The sequence below is a fragment of the Argopecten irradians genome, chromosome 7 (genome assembly GCF_041381155.1).
Source record: "Argopecten irradians isolate NY chromosome 7, Ai_NY, whole genome shotgun sequence".
In the NCBI taxonomy this organism is placed as follows: Eukaryota; Metazoa; Mollusca; class Bivalvia; order Pectinida; family Pectinidae; genus Argopecten; species Argopecten irradians.
The window spans coordinates 32,353,178-32,373,912 of record NC_091140.1 but is presented as its reverse complement, the minus strand read 5'-3'; the positions used below and the strand labels follow the sequence as shown (position 1 = coordinate 32,373,912).

Sequence of the window (20,735 nt, the reverse complement as noted above, 5' to 3'; positions counted from 1 at the left end):
TAGATTTCGTTTCAAAAACCAATATAGGCCCAGTATACTGATATTAGGCTTGTTGTAAGCTGGAATGAAGGGCTAACAACGCAAGTTTGTTTAAATAGATGATTTTGGCCTTCATTTAAGGTCATGGGAATTGAATACTTGTAGGCTAGGCTCAAATAAGCTTCCATATTTAAATGCTGGCATAGATGGCTACCAAGTTTGCTCAAATGAATGACCTAACTATTATTCAAGAGTTTCTAGAATATAAAGCCTTAATTGAAGTAAATGTGTGGATTTTCAGTCTTTTTGGTTCTTTTGTATTTTTGTCAAGTGCTATGCTACTGTACACGTTGACTGTATGGCAATAATGATATGACCGTTAAAGGCCAACTACCTTTCCGAAACGGCTTTTAATTTTTAAAATGAAAATGTAAAACAAGATCGATAATTTTGTAGAGTCTTAAAATTATTAACTTACCGTTAATACTACATTTATCATCATCTTCTGAACAATTTGATTAAAATAAATAAAATATTTATTTTCATAACGCGGTCGTATTATGTTTCCCGTCGTCGTCCTAAATACCGCGCGGTAGTTGACTATCACTGCGCCAGACGGCAAAACAGCGAATTGAATATCCACTGTTTTCATATATTACGCAGGATATCTTGCATATGCTTGGTGTCGTAACCTTATTTTAGGTCATCGGTATGCATTTTCTGGTGTTATTAATGTTTTTTTTAAGAAACCTTTATACTTTGCTCCGGAAAGGTAATGGGCCTTTAAGGTTTACGTGCCTTTTGTACTTACTTATGGATATGAGCTGTGGTCAGAGCAGACTCCTGTATCTGAACGGTCAGCGATTACACCCGTATAACCAAGAAAACATTATAAAAGTTGCATTACTTGAATGAAAACCAATCACTAAATCACCGGATGGTGTGATAAGTGTGTACATGTATGTTGCTATGAAAAATCAAACCAAATCCAATTATAATTAAACGAAAAATAAAATACGACCAAAATCAAATGGTTTGAAAAAAACCATTTTCGATATGAAAAAGTAATATCATAGCGTGTCCTGAACGTAATTAGCGGTTGTACATTTCCCGCGCAAATGTCAAGTGCAACTATTAAAAATATAGAGAGCCTCCGAATAATCATTTCCGGTTCATTGGGATCCTGTGACGAAAGTTTGAACACCACTTCATAAAGTGCCTGTCCTGGACTAAAACGGATTTGTCATGGTGATTAATTACTTTATATCCCATCCATGTCATCGTTACTTGCATTGCCACCATGACCAGGTCTAAATTATATTCCAGAACTAAATTGTTTTCCGGGGACAGCAGACGAAACCCGAAACGGCTTCGGCGAAAGTAGATTTCTTTAGTGACACGCCCCCTGAAAATGTAAACAAACTGCATATTTATGTAGATTTTATAACCGCACTTTTGTCGTTACAATCGAGTGTAAATAGGATGACTCTTAATTATATTGATTATATGGAGACGATGTTCTGATATATATGCAATGCGGTATAAATCTGACAATTTCAGTGAAATATGTTACTACAATTCAGAAATGATTGTGTTTACGTGACTGTGAAATATTATCATATCATGGAGAATGCCATATTTAATTACCGCCTGTAGATAAGTTAAATCTATTAACAAGCTTTCTTTCTTTCTTTCTTTCTTTCTTTCTTTCTTTCTTTCTTTCTTTCTTTCTTACTTTCTTTCTCAAACATGAAAAAGTGCAATATGCATCAATCAGAATAACAACAATTTATTATTATATATGATACCTGCGACCCCGAACTTACTGGTTCACTGCTCTACCGACTGAGCTAAAGAGAAAATCCCCCTAGTGCGAAGCTAGAAGGCGACAGTTACACTATGTACTTCGAAAAAGGAGAGAGGAGTGTAGCGGGATTGGACTAAGTTGATCATCGCTGTGACCAGGTAGCTCAGTTGGTAGAGCATTCCGCTAGTGTTTGGAGGTTCCTGGGTTCAAATTCTGGTCTGGCCGCTACATTTTCTCCTCTTCTGTTACAGTACAATTGAAACCTGCTACATTACTGATTTATGGAATTATTTGTGATTATTCAGGAAGAAGTGACAGAGGCAGAGGCAGTCAGGAACAATGTTAAAGGTCCAGTCCAACCATTATTCTCTGTCAAAGTTCCAGACGCTGTGAAAAATGGAGAGACACTACAATTCAACATTAAAGTTTTCAAGGTGAAGGATTGCATGTCATAACGGCCCATAATGATGGTTGAGAACAAATCACATGTTTGTATCACATGTGATTCCAAAAAATGCTATACAATTAATGATTTTGATATATTTAACATTTAGCATTGAAACCATATTTGATGGCTAATAAGGTGTTCTGTATTTGATGGAAAGTTTCAATCTGTTTATCATTTGAGGCTAAATCAGTTGAAGCTGTATTTAGTAAATCAGTTGAAGCTGTATTTTATTGAATTAATGGAAGCTGTATTTGATCGAACTGTATTTGTTCGAAGCTGTATTTGTCTTCTATTTGATGGGTAAGTTGAAGCTGTACATGTATTTAGTAAATCATTTTAAGCTGTATTTAATTGGATAAGTTGAAGCTGTTTTTGATGAATAAATGAAAGCAATATTTGATTAGTCAGTTGAAGTATCATTGGTTTGGTTTGGTTTGAGTTTATTGTCTTATCATATTCCAAGGTCATATAAGGACATGCCATGTTTAGATGGTGGAGGAAAGCCATATCTAGAGTACCCAGGGAAAAACCGCCAACTAATGGTCAGTACCGGCAATTGGTATTCAGACTAACGACCCTGAGGTAGAGGACTTATGGTAATGTGTCAGGACATCTTGACCACTCTTCCACCCTGGCATTATTGGATTTAATAGTTGAATCTGTATTTTATGGATTATATTCAAAGTTGAAGCTGTATATACAATGTATTCAATAAATCAGTTGAAGCTGTATTGTTTAATCGGTTAAATTGTGTATGTTGAATCATCTTAGCTGTATTACAGAGATTATTTGAAGCTTTAATTTTTATTACAGACAGACACAGATGAGGAGATTGGTACAGTCTCCAGACAGTACGAGGACCTAGAGTGGCTCCAGCACTGTCTGATGACCGAGAATGAGATCAATGGTCTCATCGTAAGTTATCTCCCTTGTCCAATCAATTTTATCATCATTTTCCAAATAGGAAGCGATATATATTAGGCTAAAAAAATATGTCTGTTTAGGGTTACATTGGCCAAAAAAATAGGGTCGGTTGGTCGGAAGGATTAAAAAAAAAAAAAAATTAAGGGTCTCAGATCGAAATTCTGACTTTTTAGATTTAAAAAAGAAAAAGAAAAACGAAAAAACAAAATAAGGGTCAGTCGGGTAACCCTAAACAGACATATTAACCCCAAACGGACATATTTTTTTTGGCCTTAGGCAAATTTAAAAAAAATCTAATATATAGACAGGTTTAGCGGACTAGGTCCTGATATTATATCCATCATTGTCTATTTTCCTTAGTTAAAAAACTCTTCTATTTAAGACAAAAGGCTTATTTACACTGTGAATGCACTTTTATTTAATACATAATCATATTTTGATGTACTTTTTTGTGTCAGACATTTTGTTCTAATTGCACTAATAGTACTTTTTGGATCATCATTTGTACATGTAAAACAATTACTACAAATGCATGAATTTATTGACTGTGTAAAGATAACAATGCTTACAGTATTAAATCAAGGTGTCCAGAAACATTGATAGGGAAGCATAAGTAAGCTGAGTAAAACCAGATTTGATCAATAAAATGTCATTTACCGACATCTTTGTAGGCCACAGGGGTCAAACTATCTTAAGTAGATCTTAATGGCCACTAAAGTAGTTGAGTGATAGAAAGGAAAATTATAAAAAAAAACTAACTCCAGTCCTTACAGTAGAATGTTTCAGTGATCAAATGCTGAATTTTCTGAAGCTTGTTTGCATCAAACGTCTACAATTAATTGTTATCTTCAATACATTATTGTTAATAAAAGCCATCATGCAAGTATCTAAAAACAAAACAAAGAAAGAAGATTGATGGAAAGAAAGAATACAAAGAAAGAATGAAAAAAAAGTCCTTAAATGTGTCACACACACAAAACACAGGAGATAAGATTTCTCAGGCTTTGATTTTTGAGAAAATCGAATGTACAAATGATAAAACTTGTGTCGGGGAATTTTTTAGTTACCTCCCTTGCCTGCCAGACCAGAAACAGATGCAAAAGCTGCTGAGAAAAACACAAAGAAACAATTGGGAAGCTCTACAAATGTTCTAATGGCTGATGAGTTCCATGTCCATTGTCACAGTGTAGAAAAGTAAGTCTATTTAGTATTTTTACTGTGTCAAATAATTCAATCTTTAAATCAAATATATACTTTATTTGCAGTTATTATAACGAACAGACACTTAAAAAATTATAAGTAAGTTCTGGACGAAAAAACTCTAAAAATGAAGCCATATTTTAACTCTTTCGGTACTCATGGCACATGAAGTTGTCACAGTAAACATGCATTATTACTTTGTCATTCACATGTGAAAGAATCATAAGTTCATGTAATATGGGCCACAATGCCTATGTCATAAGCATTACAAAGTTGTAAAACTTCAATGACGTAACTCTATAAATAGAAACCAATCAACATAACTCTTTTAAAATGAGAACTCTTCAGTTTGGAGGGAGAATATATTTGGATATCAATGTTGTTTATGTACAGCTTCTGTGAAGTGTATGTTACCTCCAATCTCATTGGCTAAAAAATCGGCAGGAAAATCTGTCGGAGCCAATCAGATTGGACTTGACGAAAGCGGTACTCTGAGATGGAGCTGTCCCACGGATGATAAGTGTAGTGTAGTGTAGTGAGATCACCTGTGGGTCTCCGACCATGGGGATAGAGGGGCATTTACATATCTTCAACTCCTTCTCCAGTAGATGATAGACTAATTAGGATGAATATCAGTATTTATAGAAAAGATTACTAGTATTGATAATTGAATTGAGAAAATTTCATAGCTTTCATCGTAACTGTTGTGGGTGAAAAAAATCGTGTGGGAAGTAATAGCCCAAATTATATGCAAAAAATCATTTTTTATAAAATTCATTGATGACTTTTCTTTTTGTTCTTACTACTTGTAGATATCTGTTATTGGTGTTGGAACATGAAGTATTAGGGAGAGATAAAGATACACTCAGTAATTTCTTATGTCAACAAGAGGTAAGTGATGATTCCCGTAGTGTATCTGTTAAGTTTCCCACATTTGAATGGAGACACCCAAATTTCAAGAAAAAATCAAAGTTTCCAGTTTGAAAAACATGATATGTGATATTTTTTGAAATTTCCTATATATTTGCCGTTATTATAACAAACATTTTTGATGTAGGTACATAATTAAAACATCAATATGTTAAAATTTATTAATTATTAAGTGATTATTATGGACAAAACTATAATATTTTTTACCGATGTGCTTTATGATTTGTGACATTGTATTGATATGATAAAAGTTGAAGAGGAAACATATTAGTTCCACCTGTATCAACAATAAGTAATCATTTGATGATGATGATTATAATGATGGTGATGTTGTTTTCTGTTAATGAAATCTAGCCACCCATCCGAGCGAAGTTGAAGAGAGGAATAATGAGTCGACTATCATCAGTGGTGGAGGAAGCCAGGAAAGGCCAACATAGGGTTAGTATAAGATCAGTGATATTATCCCTGACCTTTGATACTTCAGGGAGATTTTTAGCAATAGATGGTGTCAGATTTAAGGCTCCAAGTTTTAAATTAATCTTGTTTTGAGCCACATAAATTTGAGTAAAATAAGATCTCACCGCTTCATTACTGGTACTTACATCCTTATATGCCAAAATCTAAAAATATTTTAGCAGTAAAGAGGAATGAATGGCTTAGATATCAAAATACAATTTTAGGAAGATTGCATAGTGTCATATTTGCTGGTGTTTGAAATGTGTTATAAATAAAGATTTTCTTTTTTCTTCAGGATATTGATGAATATTTCCACAAACAGAGAGAATGGAGCATAGAATATTCCAAGGCAGCTAAAGAGACCTCACAGGTACTGTTGAACAGAGAGAGAGAGGGTTGTGCTTTTTTTCTTCTTTTTTTTTCGTGGCATGCAAATGTACCACAGCCTCCCAAAACAGACATTTATACATGCTGCACATTGTATAGAGGGTAGACCGTCCTTAAAGGCTGTTAATAGGATGTTAAGTCTAAGCAACCAAAAAGTCAAATCGATTTTTACATATTTTGTAACTTGTTAAACAGTTTCTTTCCAATTTTAAGCTCACCTGGCCCGAAGGGCCGGTGAGCTTATGTCATGGCGCGGCGTCCGTCGTCCGTCCGTCGTCCGTCCGGCGTCCGTCGTCCGTCCGGCGTCGTCCGTCCGTCAACATTTCATTTAAATCGCTACTAGTCATAGAGTTCTGCATGGATTGTAACCAAATTTGGCCACAAACATCCTTGGGGGAAGGGTAACAGAACTTGTATAAATTTTGGCTCTGACCCCCCGGGGGCAGGAGGGGCGGGGCCCAATAGGGGAAATAGAGGTAAATCCTATAAATCGCTACTTGTCCTAGAGTTCTGCATGGATTGTAACCAAATTTGGCCACAAACATCCTTGGGGGAAGGGGGAAAGAACTTGTATAAATTTTGGCTCTGACCCCCTGGGGCAGGAGGGGCGGGGCCCAATAGGGGAAATAGAGGTAAATCCTATAAAACGCTACTTGTCCTAGAGTTCTGCATGGATTGTAACCAAATTTGGCCACAAACATCCTTGGTGGAAGGGGGAAAGAACTTGTATAAATTTTGGCTCTGACCCCCCGGGGGCAGGGGGGGGCGGGGCCCAATAGGGGAAATAGAGGTAAATCCTATAAATCGCTACTTGTCCTAGAGTTCTGCATGGATTGTAACCAAATTTGGCCACAAACATCCTTGGGGGAAGGGGAACAGAACTTGTATAAATTTTGGCTCTGACCCTTGGGGCAGGAGGGGCGGGGCCCAATAGGGGAAATAGAGGTAAATCCTATAAATCGCTACTTGTCCTAGAGTTCTGCATGGATTGTAACCAAATTTGGCCACAAACATCCTTGGGGGAAGGGGAACAGAACTTGTATAAATTTTAGCTCTGACCCCCCCGGGGGCAGGAGGGGCGGGGCCCAATAGGGGAAATAGAGGTAAATCCTTATAAATCGCTACTTGTCCTAGAGTTCTGCATGGATTGTAACCAAATTTGGCCACAAACATCCTTGGGGGAAGGGGAACAGAACTTGTATAAATTTTGGCTCTGACCCCCAGGGGGCAGGAGGGGCGGGGCCCAATAGGGGAAATAGAGGTAAATCCTATAAATCGCGACTTGTCCCAGAGTTCTGCATGGATTGTAACCAAATTTGGCCGTAAATATCCTTGGGGGAAGGGGAACAGAACTTGTATAAATTTTGGCTCTGACCCTTGGGGCAGGAGGGGCGGGGCCCAATAGGGGAAATAGAGGTAAATCCTATAAATCGCTACTTGTCCTAGAGTTCTGCATGGATTGTAACCAAATTTGGCCACAAACATCCTTGGGGGAAGGGGAACAGAACTTGTATAAATTTTGGCTCTGACCTCCAGGGGGCAGGAGGGGCGGGGCCCAATAGGGGAAATAGAGGTAAATCCTATAAATCGCTACTTGTCCCAGAGTTCTGCATGGATTGTAACCAAATTTGGCCACAAACATCCTTGGGGGAAGGGGGAAAGAACTTGTATAAATTTTGGCTCTGACCCCCCCGGGGGCAGGAGGGGCAGGGCCCAATAGGGGAAATAGAGGTAAATCCTATAAATCGCTACTTGTTCCAGAGTTCTGCATGGATTGTAACCAAATTTGGCCACAAACAGCCTTGGGGAAGGGGAACAGAACTTGTATAAATTTTGGCTCTGACCCCCAGGGGGCAGGAGGGGCGGGGCCCAATAGGGGAAATAGAGGTAAATCCTATAAATCGCGACTTGTCCCAGAGTTCTGCATGGATTGTAACCAAATTTGGCCACAAATATCCTTGGGGGAAGGGGAACAGAACTTGTATAAATTTTGGCTCTGACCCTTGGGGCAGGAGGGGCGGGGCCCAATAGGGGAAATAGAGGTACATCCTATAAATCGCTACTTGTCCTAGAGTTCTGCATGGATTGTAACCAAATTTGGCCACAAACATCCTTGGGGGAAGGGGAACAGAACTTGTATAAATTTTAGCTCTGACCCCCCGGGGGCAGGAGGGGCGGGGCCCAATAGGGGAAATAGAGGTAAATCCTATAAATCGCTACTTGTCCCAGAGTTCTGCATGGATTGTAACCAAATTTGGCCACAAACATCCTTGGGGGAAGGGGGAAAGAACTTGTATAAATTTTGGCTCTGACCCCCTGGGGGCAGGAGGGGCAGGGCCCAATAGGGGAAATAGAGGTAAATCCTATAAATCGCTACTTGTCCTAGAGTTCTGCATGGATTGTAACCAAATTTGGCCACAAACATCCTTGGGGGAAGGGGAACAGAACTTGTATAAATTTTGGCTCTGACCCCCCCGGGGGCAGGAGGGGCGGGGCCCAATAGGGGAAATAGAGGTAAATCCTATAAATCGCTACTTGTCCTAGAGTTCTGCATGGATTGTAACCAAATTTGGCCACAAACATCCTTGGGGGAAGGGGAACAGAACTTGTATAAATTTTGGCTCTGACCCTTGGGGCAGGAGGGGCGGGGCCCAATAGGGAAATAAGAGGTAAATATTCAAATTCCTTCAGAAAAGAAACAATGAACCTGTATTCAGAACATGACTTGACATTACAAACCAGGTGAGCGATACAGGCCCTCTGGGCCTCTTGTTTTTTTTTTTTTTTACAAAATGGATTGATGTAAAATGTACATTTACATGTACCATACTTAGCAACTTTCCCCGATTTCAGACGCTCTTTTCCGTTTCCCATTCATATTGTTCAAAAATATTTTACCAGAATATGATTTGTACTTAATAGTTACATAATAGCTTGATATTAATGTTGTTCTGCCATTCCTTGCAGAACTTCAACCGGATGTTGATAGCCCAGATGAGTAAGTATAAAACATGTCAAAATGAGAAAAAATATTGTGCTAAGTTGTCAGAGTAAATTTGAAAATTATCATCAGATATTTTATTGAACAGAAGATTTTTGTATACTTGAAGCTGTCTTATTATTGATAATAAGATATGGTTAACTTGCAATGTTTATGGTTTCCTTTAGGGTTAGCTGGTTGCTATGGACATTTAGCCACGGCAATGTCAGCCATGGATGTGTACAGAGATCCAACCTCTGTACAGATGAACATGTAAGTTGTCACTACAGGAGGTCAGAGGTCAAGAGGTCATGAGAAGTCAAGAGGTCATAGATTTAATAATAACCATGATATAAAGACGCACATCCTTGATACTCCAGGGATTATTATAACTCTTGTTATATCCACCCCTGAACTATCTCATAGTAAATCTGACGGCAGTTCATGATCAGCAGAAAAATTCAGAGAGAGCGACGCCCAACTTCAAAGCCAAAGACAGTGTCTTGTTATATCCCTATAAAATAGTTCCTGTATAAACTCTATTGACAAAAATGCAGATATATGGAACGTTCCGTCGAGCAGTCTAAAGAACTGTAAAAATCAACTGTTAAAATGTGCTGTTGGACCGGAGTGTCGTCACAATGGGGTATAACAAAACAGTTATCTACTGGGTTTTCGGGCAACAGATGATTTGTTGGACCCTCCAACAAATTTTCTGTTGCCCTCATCCCCCAGTCAACAACTGTATACTGTTTTGCGATTCTCTTGATGTGCATCAAAGGACTAAATAACATGTTCTATTCTGTTGTCTTCAGTTTTACTATGAGGTAGTCCAGGGATGGATATAATGACAGTGATAGTAACCTGGCCTCTTGAATATCGAGGATGGAAGAAGTTTTACAGAATGTTTTTTAGTAATTTTACTGGCAATAAGCCTCCTACCCTAGAAATAAGTTAATTATTTAATAATTTTATAGGAAGGGATTTTATCAAATATACAACAAACAAAATATGAAAATACGGAGGGGGCTTGTTTCAAATAGGTAGTGGGGCTTTATGTGTACACTCACAAGCTGTGTTACTGTACCATTATAGAACATAGTGGTGTAGAATGAATTCAAATCTATTCTTTACACAACATGTTTCAGGTTACTTTCAAAGACAGCTGAAGGAATGGAAGATTCTAAGGTAAATTTGGCCATTGTTTTTAAAATTTGCATTATCATACAAAAAAATTGTCCAACATTTGAAAAAATTCACTACATTACATTCCTTTATAATTGTTAAGCTGACATTCCGGAATATTGTAGGTAAAATTGTATTGTACGTAACATAAATATGAAACAAGTTATCTCCCCTTGAAATTTTTGACTGGAATCCAGCATTGTATAGAATGATCATATCATCCTCATGTTCTTGTTGTAAAGTTACCTCCCTTTGTAATTGTTGATTTGACCTTTTGGCCTGTTACAGCGTGGTATGGAGGTATTGTGTGGTAATGATGAGAGAACTCTAGGTCGTCTGCTCGACTTATACGCCCGATACATGGACTCTGTCAAGGTTTGTCTGTGTACAATTTTTTTGTGAATCACTAAGAAAATCACATTTTCTACCTAGTTTGCTATATATCATTGATATGATTATGATTATTAAAAGAAAGGAATTAACAACCCAAACAGCAAAGAATGGACTATGTATGGATTTGGCCTTTCTTGGCCCCCAAATCGGACATTCAAACCTGTTATTTACCATTAAAAAATGTTGAATTTCAAATAAAGAGTACATCCCTTTTACAATTATTATGATAGATGTGTATTATTGCAGATGTAGTTGCCATTGTAACCATCCAAAATATGCATAAATTAAGAAAAAAATCCATTGTTTTTGGCCTATTTTTGCTAACACACCTTATTCTTAAAATCATAGACCTCATCCAGAACAAACTTTATATTTCTTCTAAAGATTCATCTTATGTACCAGTACCTGCATATTCACATGAAATATTGAGTTTGTTCAAGACTGCACTCTATTGTTTTTTTCAGAAAAATCTATCAAAAACAGGTCTAAAATATAAATTGTCCTAATTTATGCATATTATGGATGCTTACTAACTTACCATGGCAAATAAAAATCCTAAAGTAGAAAACTATCATTATAGATTACATCAGGAATGAGTTAGATATTTCAAATAGAACAGAATAATTACTAAAAAATACATATACTTTAATAGTAGTAATAAGAATGAAAACATGGACAGTTACTGCCGATGTCAAACTTTTATCTTGAACTAGAGAAGGCCAAACCAGTCATTAATTTATGTTTGTGTTCATAGGAGATGCTGTTTAGGAGAACTACACTTTTAGTGACATTTGAAGATGCTACAAGGGCACTAGAAAAGGCTAAACCAGTGAAAAAAGCAGCGGTGAGTTTGGATTCATTTTATTAATAGTCAGATGATACAGTAAAACATAAAATGTAGTAATAACAAACATGCTTGTAACAAATTATGGTTTTAAAGTAGTCATTCTCTGTAAAGGTTCCTACAAGTTGTTTGTAATATGTGTATTTAACAATCTTAAGCTTATAATGAAGTAATTTACTTGGTACTCAGAGATTCGTAACATAACCATGTTTTACTGTTAAAATTAATATTTATATAAATGATTGGAAGATATTTTTCGCAAAAATCAATCCAGATTACAACTTGCATTCAATTAGACTGTTCATTAATTCAGATGATCTTTTCATATCCTAATTACTAGTTCACCCCTCAAGCCACATTTGTAGTCTTCAGATTAGAAAAGCCTATAATTCAATATTTGCACTTGCAGGTAGGTATTGATTGTGACATCCTGTGCTTACATGCACATTGTCACATTTTTCAGAGAAAATTATGTAAGCTTTTTGCTCCTAAATAGTGATGTCATATTTGAGACCTATGGTTTTTAGAAGGCCAGATAACCATGTTAAAGTCACAGACTGATTAGTTATATACAAAACGAAGGGGTTTATGTGTTCCCTTAAAGCACAGAAATTTTAGCCGTGATAAATTTACTTTTTTTTCTCTGTTTAGGCTGAGGAGGCAAAGGCATCATCTCAAAAGGCATACGAGTCCTGTTCAACAGTCGCTAAGAAGGAGGTAAACTAGTGATTATCTTAGCTACAATTAGTTAATGACATTATTGTTATTGGTACTTTTTAGCCCACCATCATCAGATGGTGGGCTATTCAAATCGCTTTTTGTCCGTGGTCCGTCTGTCCTTCCGTCCGTCCTTCCGTCCGTCCGTCCGTTAACAATTCTTGTTATCGCTATTTCTCAGAAAGTACTGAAGGGATCTGTCTCGTATTTCATATGTAGGTTCCCCTAGGGCCCTAGTTGTGCATATTGAATTTTGGGACCAATCGGTCAACAAGATGGCCGCCAGGCAGCCATCTTGGATTTTGATACTTAAAGTTTGTTATCGCTATTTCTCAGAAAGTACTGAAGGGATCTGTCTCAAATTTCATATGTAGGTTCCCCTAGGGCCCTAGTTGTGCATATTGCATTTTGGGACCAATCGGTCAACAAGATGGCCGCCAGGCAGCCATCTTGGATTTTGATAGTTAAAGTTTGTTATCGCTATTTCTCAGAAAGTACTGACGGGATCTGTCTCAAATTTCATATATAGGTTCCCCTAGGGTCCTAGTTGTGCATGTTGTGTTTTGGGACCGATCGGTCAACAAGATGGCCGCCAGGCAGCCATCTTGGATTTTGATAGTTAAAATTTGTTGTCGCTATTTCTCAGAAAGTACTGAAGGGATCTGTCTCAAATTTTATATATAGGTTCCCCTAGGGTCCTAGTTGTGCATGTTGCGTTTTGGGACCGATCGGTCAACAGGATGGCCGCCAGGCAGCCATCTTGGATTTTGATAGTTAAAGATTGTTATCGCTATATCTCACAAAGTACTGAAGGGATCTTTCTCAAATTTCATATGTAGGTGCCCCTAGGGCTCTATTTGTACATAATGCGTTTTTGGATCGATCGGTCAACAAAATGGCCGCCAGGCTGCCATCTTGGATTTTGATAGTTAAGATTGTTATCGCTATTTCTCAGAAAGTATTGAATGAATCTGTCTCAAATTTCATATATAGGTTCCCCTAGGGCCCTAGTTGTGCATATTTCGATTTGGGACCGATCAATCATCAAGATGGCCGCCAAGGAGCCATCTTGGATTTTGATAGTTGAAGTTTGTTACTGCTGTTTCTCAGGAAGTACTGAAGCGATCTGTGACCTGTCTCAAATTTTATATATAGTATGTTTGCAAAAGTTTGAAAAGCAGAGAAAAGATCCCTCTTTCCATTGTCAGACATAGATCATTCTTTGGTGGGCGCCAAGATCCCTCTGGTTTGTTTTGTATAAAGTCATCTGAGTAAATAAGTGTTTGCCTGTGTACAGGAGTAAGAAGGAGGTATAGATGATGGGGGGGGGGGGGGGGGGGGGGGGGGGGGGGGGGGGGGGGGGGGGGGGGGGGGGGGGGGGGGGGGGGGGGGGGGGGGGGGGGGGGGGGGGGGGGGGGGGGGGGGGGGGGGTGGGGGGGGGTGGGGGGGGGGGTGGGGGGGGGGGGGGGGGGGTGGGGGGGGGGGGGGGGGGGGGGGGGGGGGGGGGGGGGGGGGGGGGGGGGGGTGGGGGGGGGGGGGGGGGGGGGGGGGGGGGGGGGGGGGGGGGGGGGTGGGGGGGGGGGGGGGGGTGGGGGGGGGGGGGGGGGGGGGGGGGGGGGGGGGGGGGGGGGAGGGGGGGGGGGGGGGGGTGGGGGGTGGGGGGGGGGGGGGGGGGGGGGGGGGGGGGGGGGGGGGGGGGGGGGGGGGGAGGGGGGGGGGGGGGGGGGGGGGGGGGGGGGGGGGGGGGGGGGGGGGGGGGGGGTCGGGGGGGGGGGGGGGGGGGGGGGGGGGGGGGGGGGGGGGGGGGGGGGGGGGGGGGGGGGGGGGGGGGGGGGGGGGGGGGGGGGGGTCTATAAAGGACCACCCACAAAGAAAAATAGTCATTAAAAATCTTTATGGATAGGCCCAATTGTGTTTAAATTTGCACTTTTGGAACCCAAGATGGCCTTTCTATAGAGATAGGTGTATTTAGGCAGGTTTTACTGTACATTCCTTAAAGTTTTTTTATCTGTGACTGTTAATGTTTCTTTGGCAGCTAAGAAACAGCTTGGTCTGGACTGTTTTCATTTATCCTTATTTGTTTAATGGGGCAGGGGCAAATGTCTTAAAGATAATTTTATGATTCTTTTGAAAATTATGTATTTTCCTGTGTCTAATTTATCAATTGATTTCTTTATTTGCAGTTGAAGTCTTTTATGCAGCAGAGAATCATTTCGTTTGAAGGTGGGCTATCAAAGTTTGCAGAATGTCAAATCAAGACAGCGAGAGACACATACACATTATTAGTGCGAACCCTTAAAGCTGTGAAGGAGTTAGATATGTGACACACATAGTTAAAGTCTAAGCCAATCAATGCCGTAATTGCCTGCTTGCCAAAATAACTTATTATAGTTTATTTTCATATAAATTATTAAACATGTACTTTGTATCTGATTTTGAATCCAACTTTAATTTTCTGTGGAAATTTCAAACATGCAAAATATAGATTTCCTCATTATTTTGTTCAAATTGCGATTTTAAAAGCTATATACCAGTACTAGTAATGATCGTGTATAAAAACTTTTTTATGTGCATTATTTTGTGAATGTATTTTAATCATTAACATTAAGGAAAATTATCAAATTTCCATATATATGTACATGTAACTTTATTAAAATCAATATCAAACATTTGTGACAAGACACTAGCTGGGCTAGTGACCCAAGGGTCAGTAATTTTTTGGATGTATGTCATGCTTTATGGTAGATTATTATGGCATTAATGAAATCCCTTATTTATGATTTCATATTTTCTGACAAATGGTATTATAATTATATTCATATAATTCTTATCATTGCATCAAATTTCATATTCATATAGCAATATGATCATATGCCTGGTAGTAAACCCACCCGAGTTAAAAAAAAAAATTGATATCAAATATGTCTGATGTTTTACTTGCAAACCCTTTTGTGATTCAAAAGAGTAGAGTACTTGAACTGTGCAGAGGTTGTAATACTCCCATATTTTGTAAGCAGTCTAAATAGGAGATGACCTTGCCCGATACAAAACAATTGATCAGTTAATTCCATGTTTTCATATAGCAGTGGGCTTTGGCCCTACACCAGACATCTATCTGGCATAATGTCAAAATCTGGCATCAGGGTCAGAGTATCTCGGGCTACATGAGAGGGTGCCAGTCAGTCAATTTTTTATCAGACATTAATTATTTTGCTGACTGTATGCACAACATAAAGTTTCAAAAGTTTGTCACGATACAGTGGACCCTTGATAATCCACACACCTTAGTTCCCAGCCTAAATCGTCCGGATTGCAAGTTTTCCGTACTGCCGAATTCTGTGTTTAGTCAATTAAATTGTCACCAACGAGTTACTCCCCTTACCTTGTAATCGATGATAGGCTTTTATGTAATGATACATGTATTATAATAAAAAAACTTCGCTTGTTATGTCACACACGTGTAAATGGCATGTGCAGTAGCCTTTATATCTTATATACGGTGGCTGATTTGTTGCCATTTCGTCTTTTCGTCTTTTCGTCTTTTCGCCCCGAAAAGACGAGAATTAAGAAACCTTAATTTTCGTCTTTTCGTCTTTTCGCCACGAAAAGACGAAATTTAACAACTTTAAATTTCGTCTTTTCGCCGCGAAAAGACGAAAAGACGAAAAGTCAAACACGAAAAGACGAAAGTGATACACGCTAATTAGCGACTTTGATTCTCATTTTTTCGCCTTCAAAATTCTCGTCTTTTCGTCTTTTCGCCCCAAAAAGACGAAAATTAACAAACCTTAATTTTCGTCTTTTCGTCCTTTCGCCTTCCGGTCTGGTGTGGAAGTCATTTTGAAATCTTTTTATCTTAATATTGACTTAACTGTTCAATATAGAAGCATCAAAGAAGTTTATGATAACAATCGATTTATTAAATTGATAGTATTACAAGTATCTTCATCAATAACTAAGATTAGAAGTTTTAAAACAGAAGTCAACATGTTTGTTTACAGCAGTTACGTAGATTTCTCACACGTGGCATATGCCAAGTGCCACTAACAGATTCATCATTCCGCAAATCCTTTAGCGTGATTGATACATTTTTTTAAAATTCATTAATATCTTATTTTTTGTGTTCTAATCGCCCTCTTTAGCAATTACGCTTATCAAAACATTGCCGTGTATATGTAAGGACCATAATGAACTTAAGATGCTAAACATAGCACTTACAGGAGTTGCCTCCCCTACACAACCTGGAAAAAAAAAGTTGTCGGCGGGTATTATTTGAAAGTGTTTGAACCACGGATAAACTTGTTAACAAAATGATTTATGAAAGACGACTCGTGAAGACTTTGAGTTTAAAGGAAGGACTTGTACCAAGAAATTGCTCAAATACAGTTAATTATAACAGTCAATCAGTAGGTACAATGTACTGTGTATTATTTGAAAAGACATTTTGACTACATACTTGACATGGTCTTCATCATAATTGTACATTAGAAATTACATTATAATCTTCGTCGTATATGATAGATGACAAAGTATATCTGTAATTTGTATTTTTTTCGGCGGCGAAAAGAAGCGAAAAAAGACGAAAAGACGAAAATTTAAGGTTTGTTAATTTTCGTCTTTTCGCCCCGAAAAGACGAAATTTTAGGTTTGTTAATTTTCGTCTTTTCGGGGCGAAAAGATGAAAAGACGAAATTTAAGGTTTGTAATTTTCGTCTTTTCGGGGCGAAAAGACGAGATTTTTGAAGGCGAAAAGACGAAAATTAAAGGCGCTAATTAGCGTGCTTCACTTTCGTCTTTTCGTGTTTGACTTTTCGTCTTTGCGTCTTTTCGCCGCGAAAAGACGAAATTTAAATTTGTTAATTTTCGTCTTTTCGCCGCGAAAAGACGAAAAGACGAGAATTAAGATATTTAATTTTCGTCTTTTCGGGGCGAAAAGACGAAAAGACGAAATGGCATAAATCAGCCACCGTACTTATACCATAGACAATAAATTCGAATAGATTCACCTACATTTTAAATACTTATTAATTTTAGGAGTATTATCTTACTTTATTGTACATGTATCCGAAACTCAGAGCGATATATTTTGCATGAGAAACCAGTTAGGTATCTACAGCATACGTACCCGTACCCATGCAAGCTCAAACTGCATGTTAATAGCATGTGGCTACAAAATATTGCGTATCAAAATTACAATACTGAAGTTTGATCTCCTTTAGAAAACCAATGAACCATCACATGACTGCATGTACCCGTGTGAAAGGTGTTCAGGTAAACGCCCGTGGCTATGACCTATCAGCCATCGTTATGACAACACACACTAGTGTCAATGGTAGTGTGTATTTTACACAAGACTGTAGCTGGCCTTGGATTTTCTCGGCACCTGGCAACAACAATTAAATTGTCTGTATTATTGCAGGAATTTATTTATTTATAAAATTATATTCCATTCCCAAAATGGAGTTCCGGATTCGGAATCCGAATTTCTGGACAAGTGAGTATAAATAGTTACGGGAACCCGTTCCCTGACATTTCCGTCCGGATTGTGAGTTATCCGGCTATCGCCGTCCAGATTATCGCGGGTCCACTGTATACCTGTACCTCTAAAATTGTTCTAATAAGGTTGTAAGTGATATACATGTATATGCATGTACTCATTGAATGTTGAACTTTGTTGTCCTATGGAGTCATGGCAAACAATCTTTTATTGAAATAAGCTGATAACAAGTTTGTACTGTAAACCAACTTTTTTTCACATGCAATTTAATATCATGAATTTTGCAGTCGGATTGAAATTGGGAAAATTAATTACATGTACTGTAAATTTAAACAGAAATACAAACAAGAGAGTCCCTGGACACACAAAATTGTGAAATTAAGTAGCCATGTAAATATGTTTGATTACAGTCTACATATATCATATATCAAACTTTATTTATATATCACGAGTGCCATATTGCCAGTTAAAACATTTGCAATTTTCATTTTAACAAAAGATATATCAAATTGTTACAAATCAAAATATTGTCTCAGAACCATGACAATAACCAGCTGATCATGATTGAGCATCAATGATTGCCTGTTACCTTGTATTCTGCAGGTCAAACAATTTTATATCAAAGGCTATCTCTTGATATTTCATGGATAAATATTCTTTTCATTTTTCTGTAAAAACAAGAAACCTTTGTCTTTGTACTTGCTGTTCTGTATTTGCTTATTACAGAGTTATCTGCCCTTACAGATAAATATTGATTGTGATGTCATGTGTTTGCAAGGAAAACGTCAATTTTTTCAGAGAAAATGACATGAAGTTTGCTCACAAAATAATAACGTCAAAATTGATACATACCTGCATGAGAAGAAACTGTTTAATATGCTAAGATGGAATAGAGTACTGCAGAAAATTAACAGCATTTTCAGTGTGCCTCTCTTTATATCCTTCAAATTAGATCTTGTTGATATTCTACTTCTTAATCAAGATGTATTTGGATTCCTTGCATGGAAGAATGTGCAATATTTTGTTAGAATTAAAGATAGCAATATATTTTTCATTTTACAATATATGTATATGTTGAAAAAACATTCCAGTTAATTTGCATAAAGACAGTATTTGTGTATTCTTATATACATTTATTATTACATATTTGACTATTAAAACTTTTAAAGTTGCCCGTTATATAGAAATTTGTCTTATCTTTATTTATTTCTGTGTTTTGTGGTTAAAGATTTATTTCTTTGATGACTGTGAAGAATTGTTTTCAGGTCATCTAACCCAAAATGTCATGATGACCAATAGTTATAGTGCTTCGTCCATCTTCCGTGAACCTTTTATTCAAACAACTTCTTCTTAATAACCAAAAGGCCCTGGGTACTGATACTGGGCCTGTAGCATGCTGAAATAAAGGGTTATCAAGCCTGCTTAAATGCATTACCATGACCTTCATTTAAGGTCACTGGAGTCAAATAGGTTGGACACATTTACTAATCCATCAGCACAACTTGGAGGTGGAAGGCTAGTAATGTTGGACACCTTAACCACAATTTGACCCAATTGTGGAGGGACAGTGGTAGAATATTAGACAATTTGAACTACTCGACTACAGCTGGCTCCAGAAATGGAAGATGGCTGAAAGATGACCTAAACCATTCTGTCACCATTTGAAAATGTCTAATACTGTTTGAATTAGTATGTATATTTACCAAGAAGACAAACACCATTGTGTAAAGATAAATTACTTTATTTTCTGACCTCCATCATTTTGTGTTCTTGGTCATAAACAAATTTACAGCTATAATGTGGTTTAATATTCCTCGTGAAGGTCAAGGACTTGTGGGTATTTCATGGTAGTTGATAATTTTATAAACATTGGACTCCGAAGTAAAATGGCAAAAAATTCATTTCTATGTTGTAACTATCTATCAACATTCCTTCAATCAACGGATCATTTACACACTTCTAATTTCTATTTTACAAAATTTTGTATAAATAATGAGAAAGACTCTCAAAGTTTTGTTTATGAAAGTAATTTTATATAATAAATACAACTTTTAAAGATCATTTTAAAATTTCAACTTGAAATTATTGCCTTTTCAAAATAAACCGTTTAAAATTCATATGAAAAAAATTCATATGAAAACACTGTAAAATATATATTGCATGGTCTTTAACTTTGTTCAATTTTTTAGCAATGACAAATGACTAAGACACAGTCTTTCATAACATGTATATAAAAAATACTTTAACTGAACTTTTGGTAATAATATATTTTAATACATAGATTTATAACATGGAGAGAATATTTTGATAAATATCAATATTGAATGGAAGACTTTTATGTGTAAATGCTTATATTTTTAAAGATTTCAATATTGACATTCAACAGCTTGTGACACGACATGTTTGTTAATTCAGTGGATTTAGATCATTCATTTTACCAATACAAACATATGTGGGTCCCAGTACGCATCATTCTACATTAACCAGTAATCTGATTTAGCAGGTACCTAGAATTTCATACCTGTATCTCTGTATTAATATCCGATGCAATTTGTAAAAGAGAAACATATCATTTATAGATATACAGTATTTGAAAAATATCAATGGCTAAAATATGGCTTTCAATTCATCTTGGCATTCTCATGTACCTTTACATATTTCGTTATACAAGTGTATGAACACAGACTAAAATACATAATATCATAAAACTCCTGATGATTAATATAAGGCACAATGGAATTGATACGTCTTTAAAAGAATCAGTTGTATTTTTTCAAAGAAATTAACCTATTTTATTTACATAAACACTAATGGTATTAGACACAACTTATAAACTTACTAATGGTATTAGACACAACTTATAAACTTGTGTTATATATATACATGTCCCGGTATCTAATTCTAATAACTTTAAAATCAAACTTCAAGTATTTTTTTTCTTCTGAAATCAGGTGTTACAAAATGTCAAAAATTGAAATCTTTTTTTGA

General features: G+C 37.3%; 1 protein-coding gene across 2 annotated transcripts; it reads left to right on the top strand.

The window, feature by feature from the left end:
* The first annotated feature begins 1,149 nt into the window (after positions 1-1,149).
* LOC138328178 (sorting nexin-5-like) lies at positions 1,150-16,797 on the top strand. Of its 2 annotated transcripts, none has more exons than XM_069274850.1 (14): positions 1,150-1,227; positions 2,092-2,220; positions 3,048-3,149; positions 4,222-4,352; positions 5,171-5,249; positions 5,643-5,726; positions 6,040-6,114; positions 9,099-9,129; positions 9,300-9,384; positions 10,260-10,299; positions 10,585-10,671; positions 11,444-11,533; positions 12,185-12,250; positions 14,434-16,797. In XM_069274850.1, exons 1-14 carry the CDS (start codon positions 1,225-1,227, stop codon positions 14,572-14,574), a joined length of 1,143 nt encoding a protein of 380 aa, XP_069130951.1. In that variant the 5' UTR covers positions 1,150-1,224; the 3' UTR covers positions 14,575-16,797. The 2 variants fall into 2 exon arrangements, with proteins under 2 accessions (XP_069130951.1, XP_069130952.1); XM_069274851.1 differs by lacking the exon at positions 1,150-1,227 and adding an exon at positions 1,244-1,392.
* The last annotated feature ends 3,938 nt before the right edge of the window (positions 16,798-20,735 follow it).

Bases quoted from the DNA above. Each gene is read 5' to 3' on its own strand.
- LOC138328178 (XM_069274850.1), top strand. The intron at 4,353-5,170 runs GTAAGTCTATTT...TACTACTTGTAG, and splicing joins CATTGTCACAGTGTAGAAAA to ATATCTGTTATTGGTGTTGG. The intron at 10,672-11,443 runs GTTTGTCTGTGT...TTGTGTTCATAG, and splicing joins GATACATGGACTCTGTCAAG to GAGATGCTGTTTAGGAGAAC.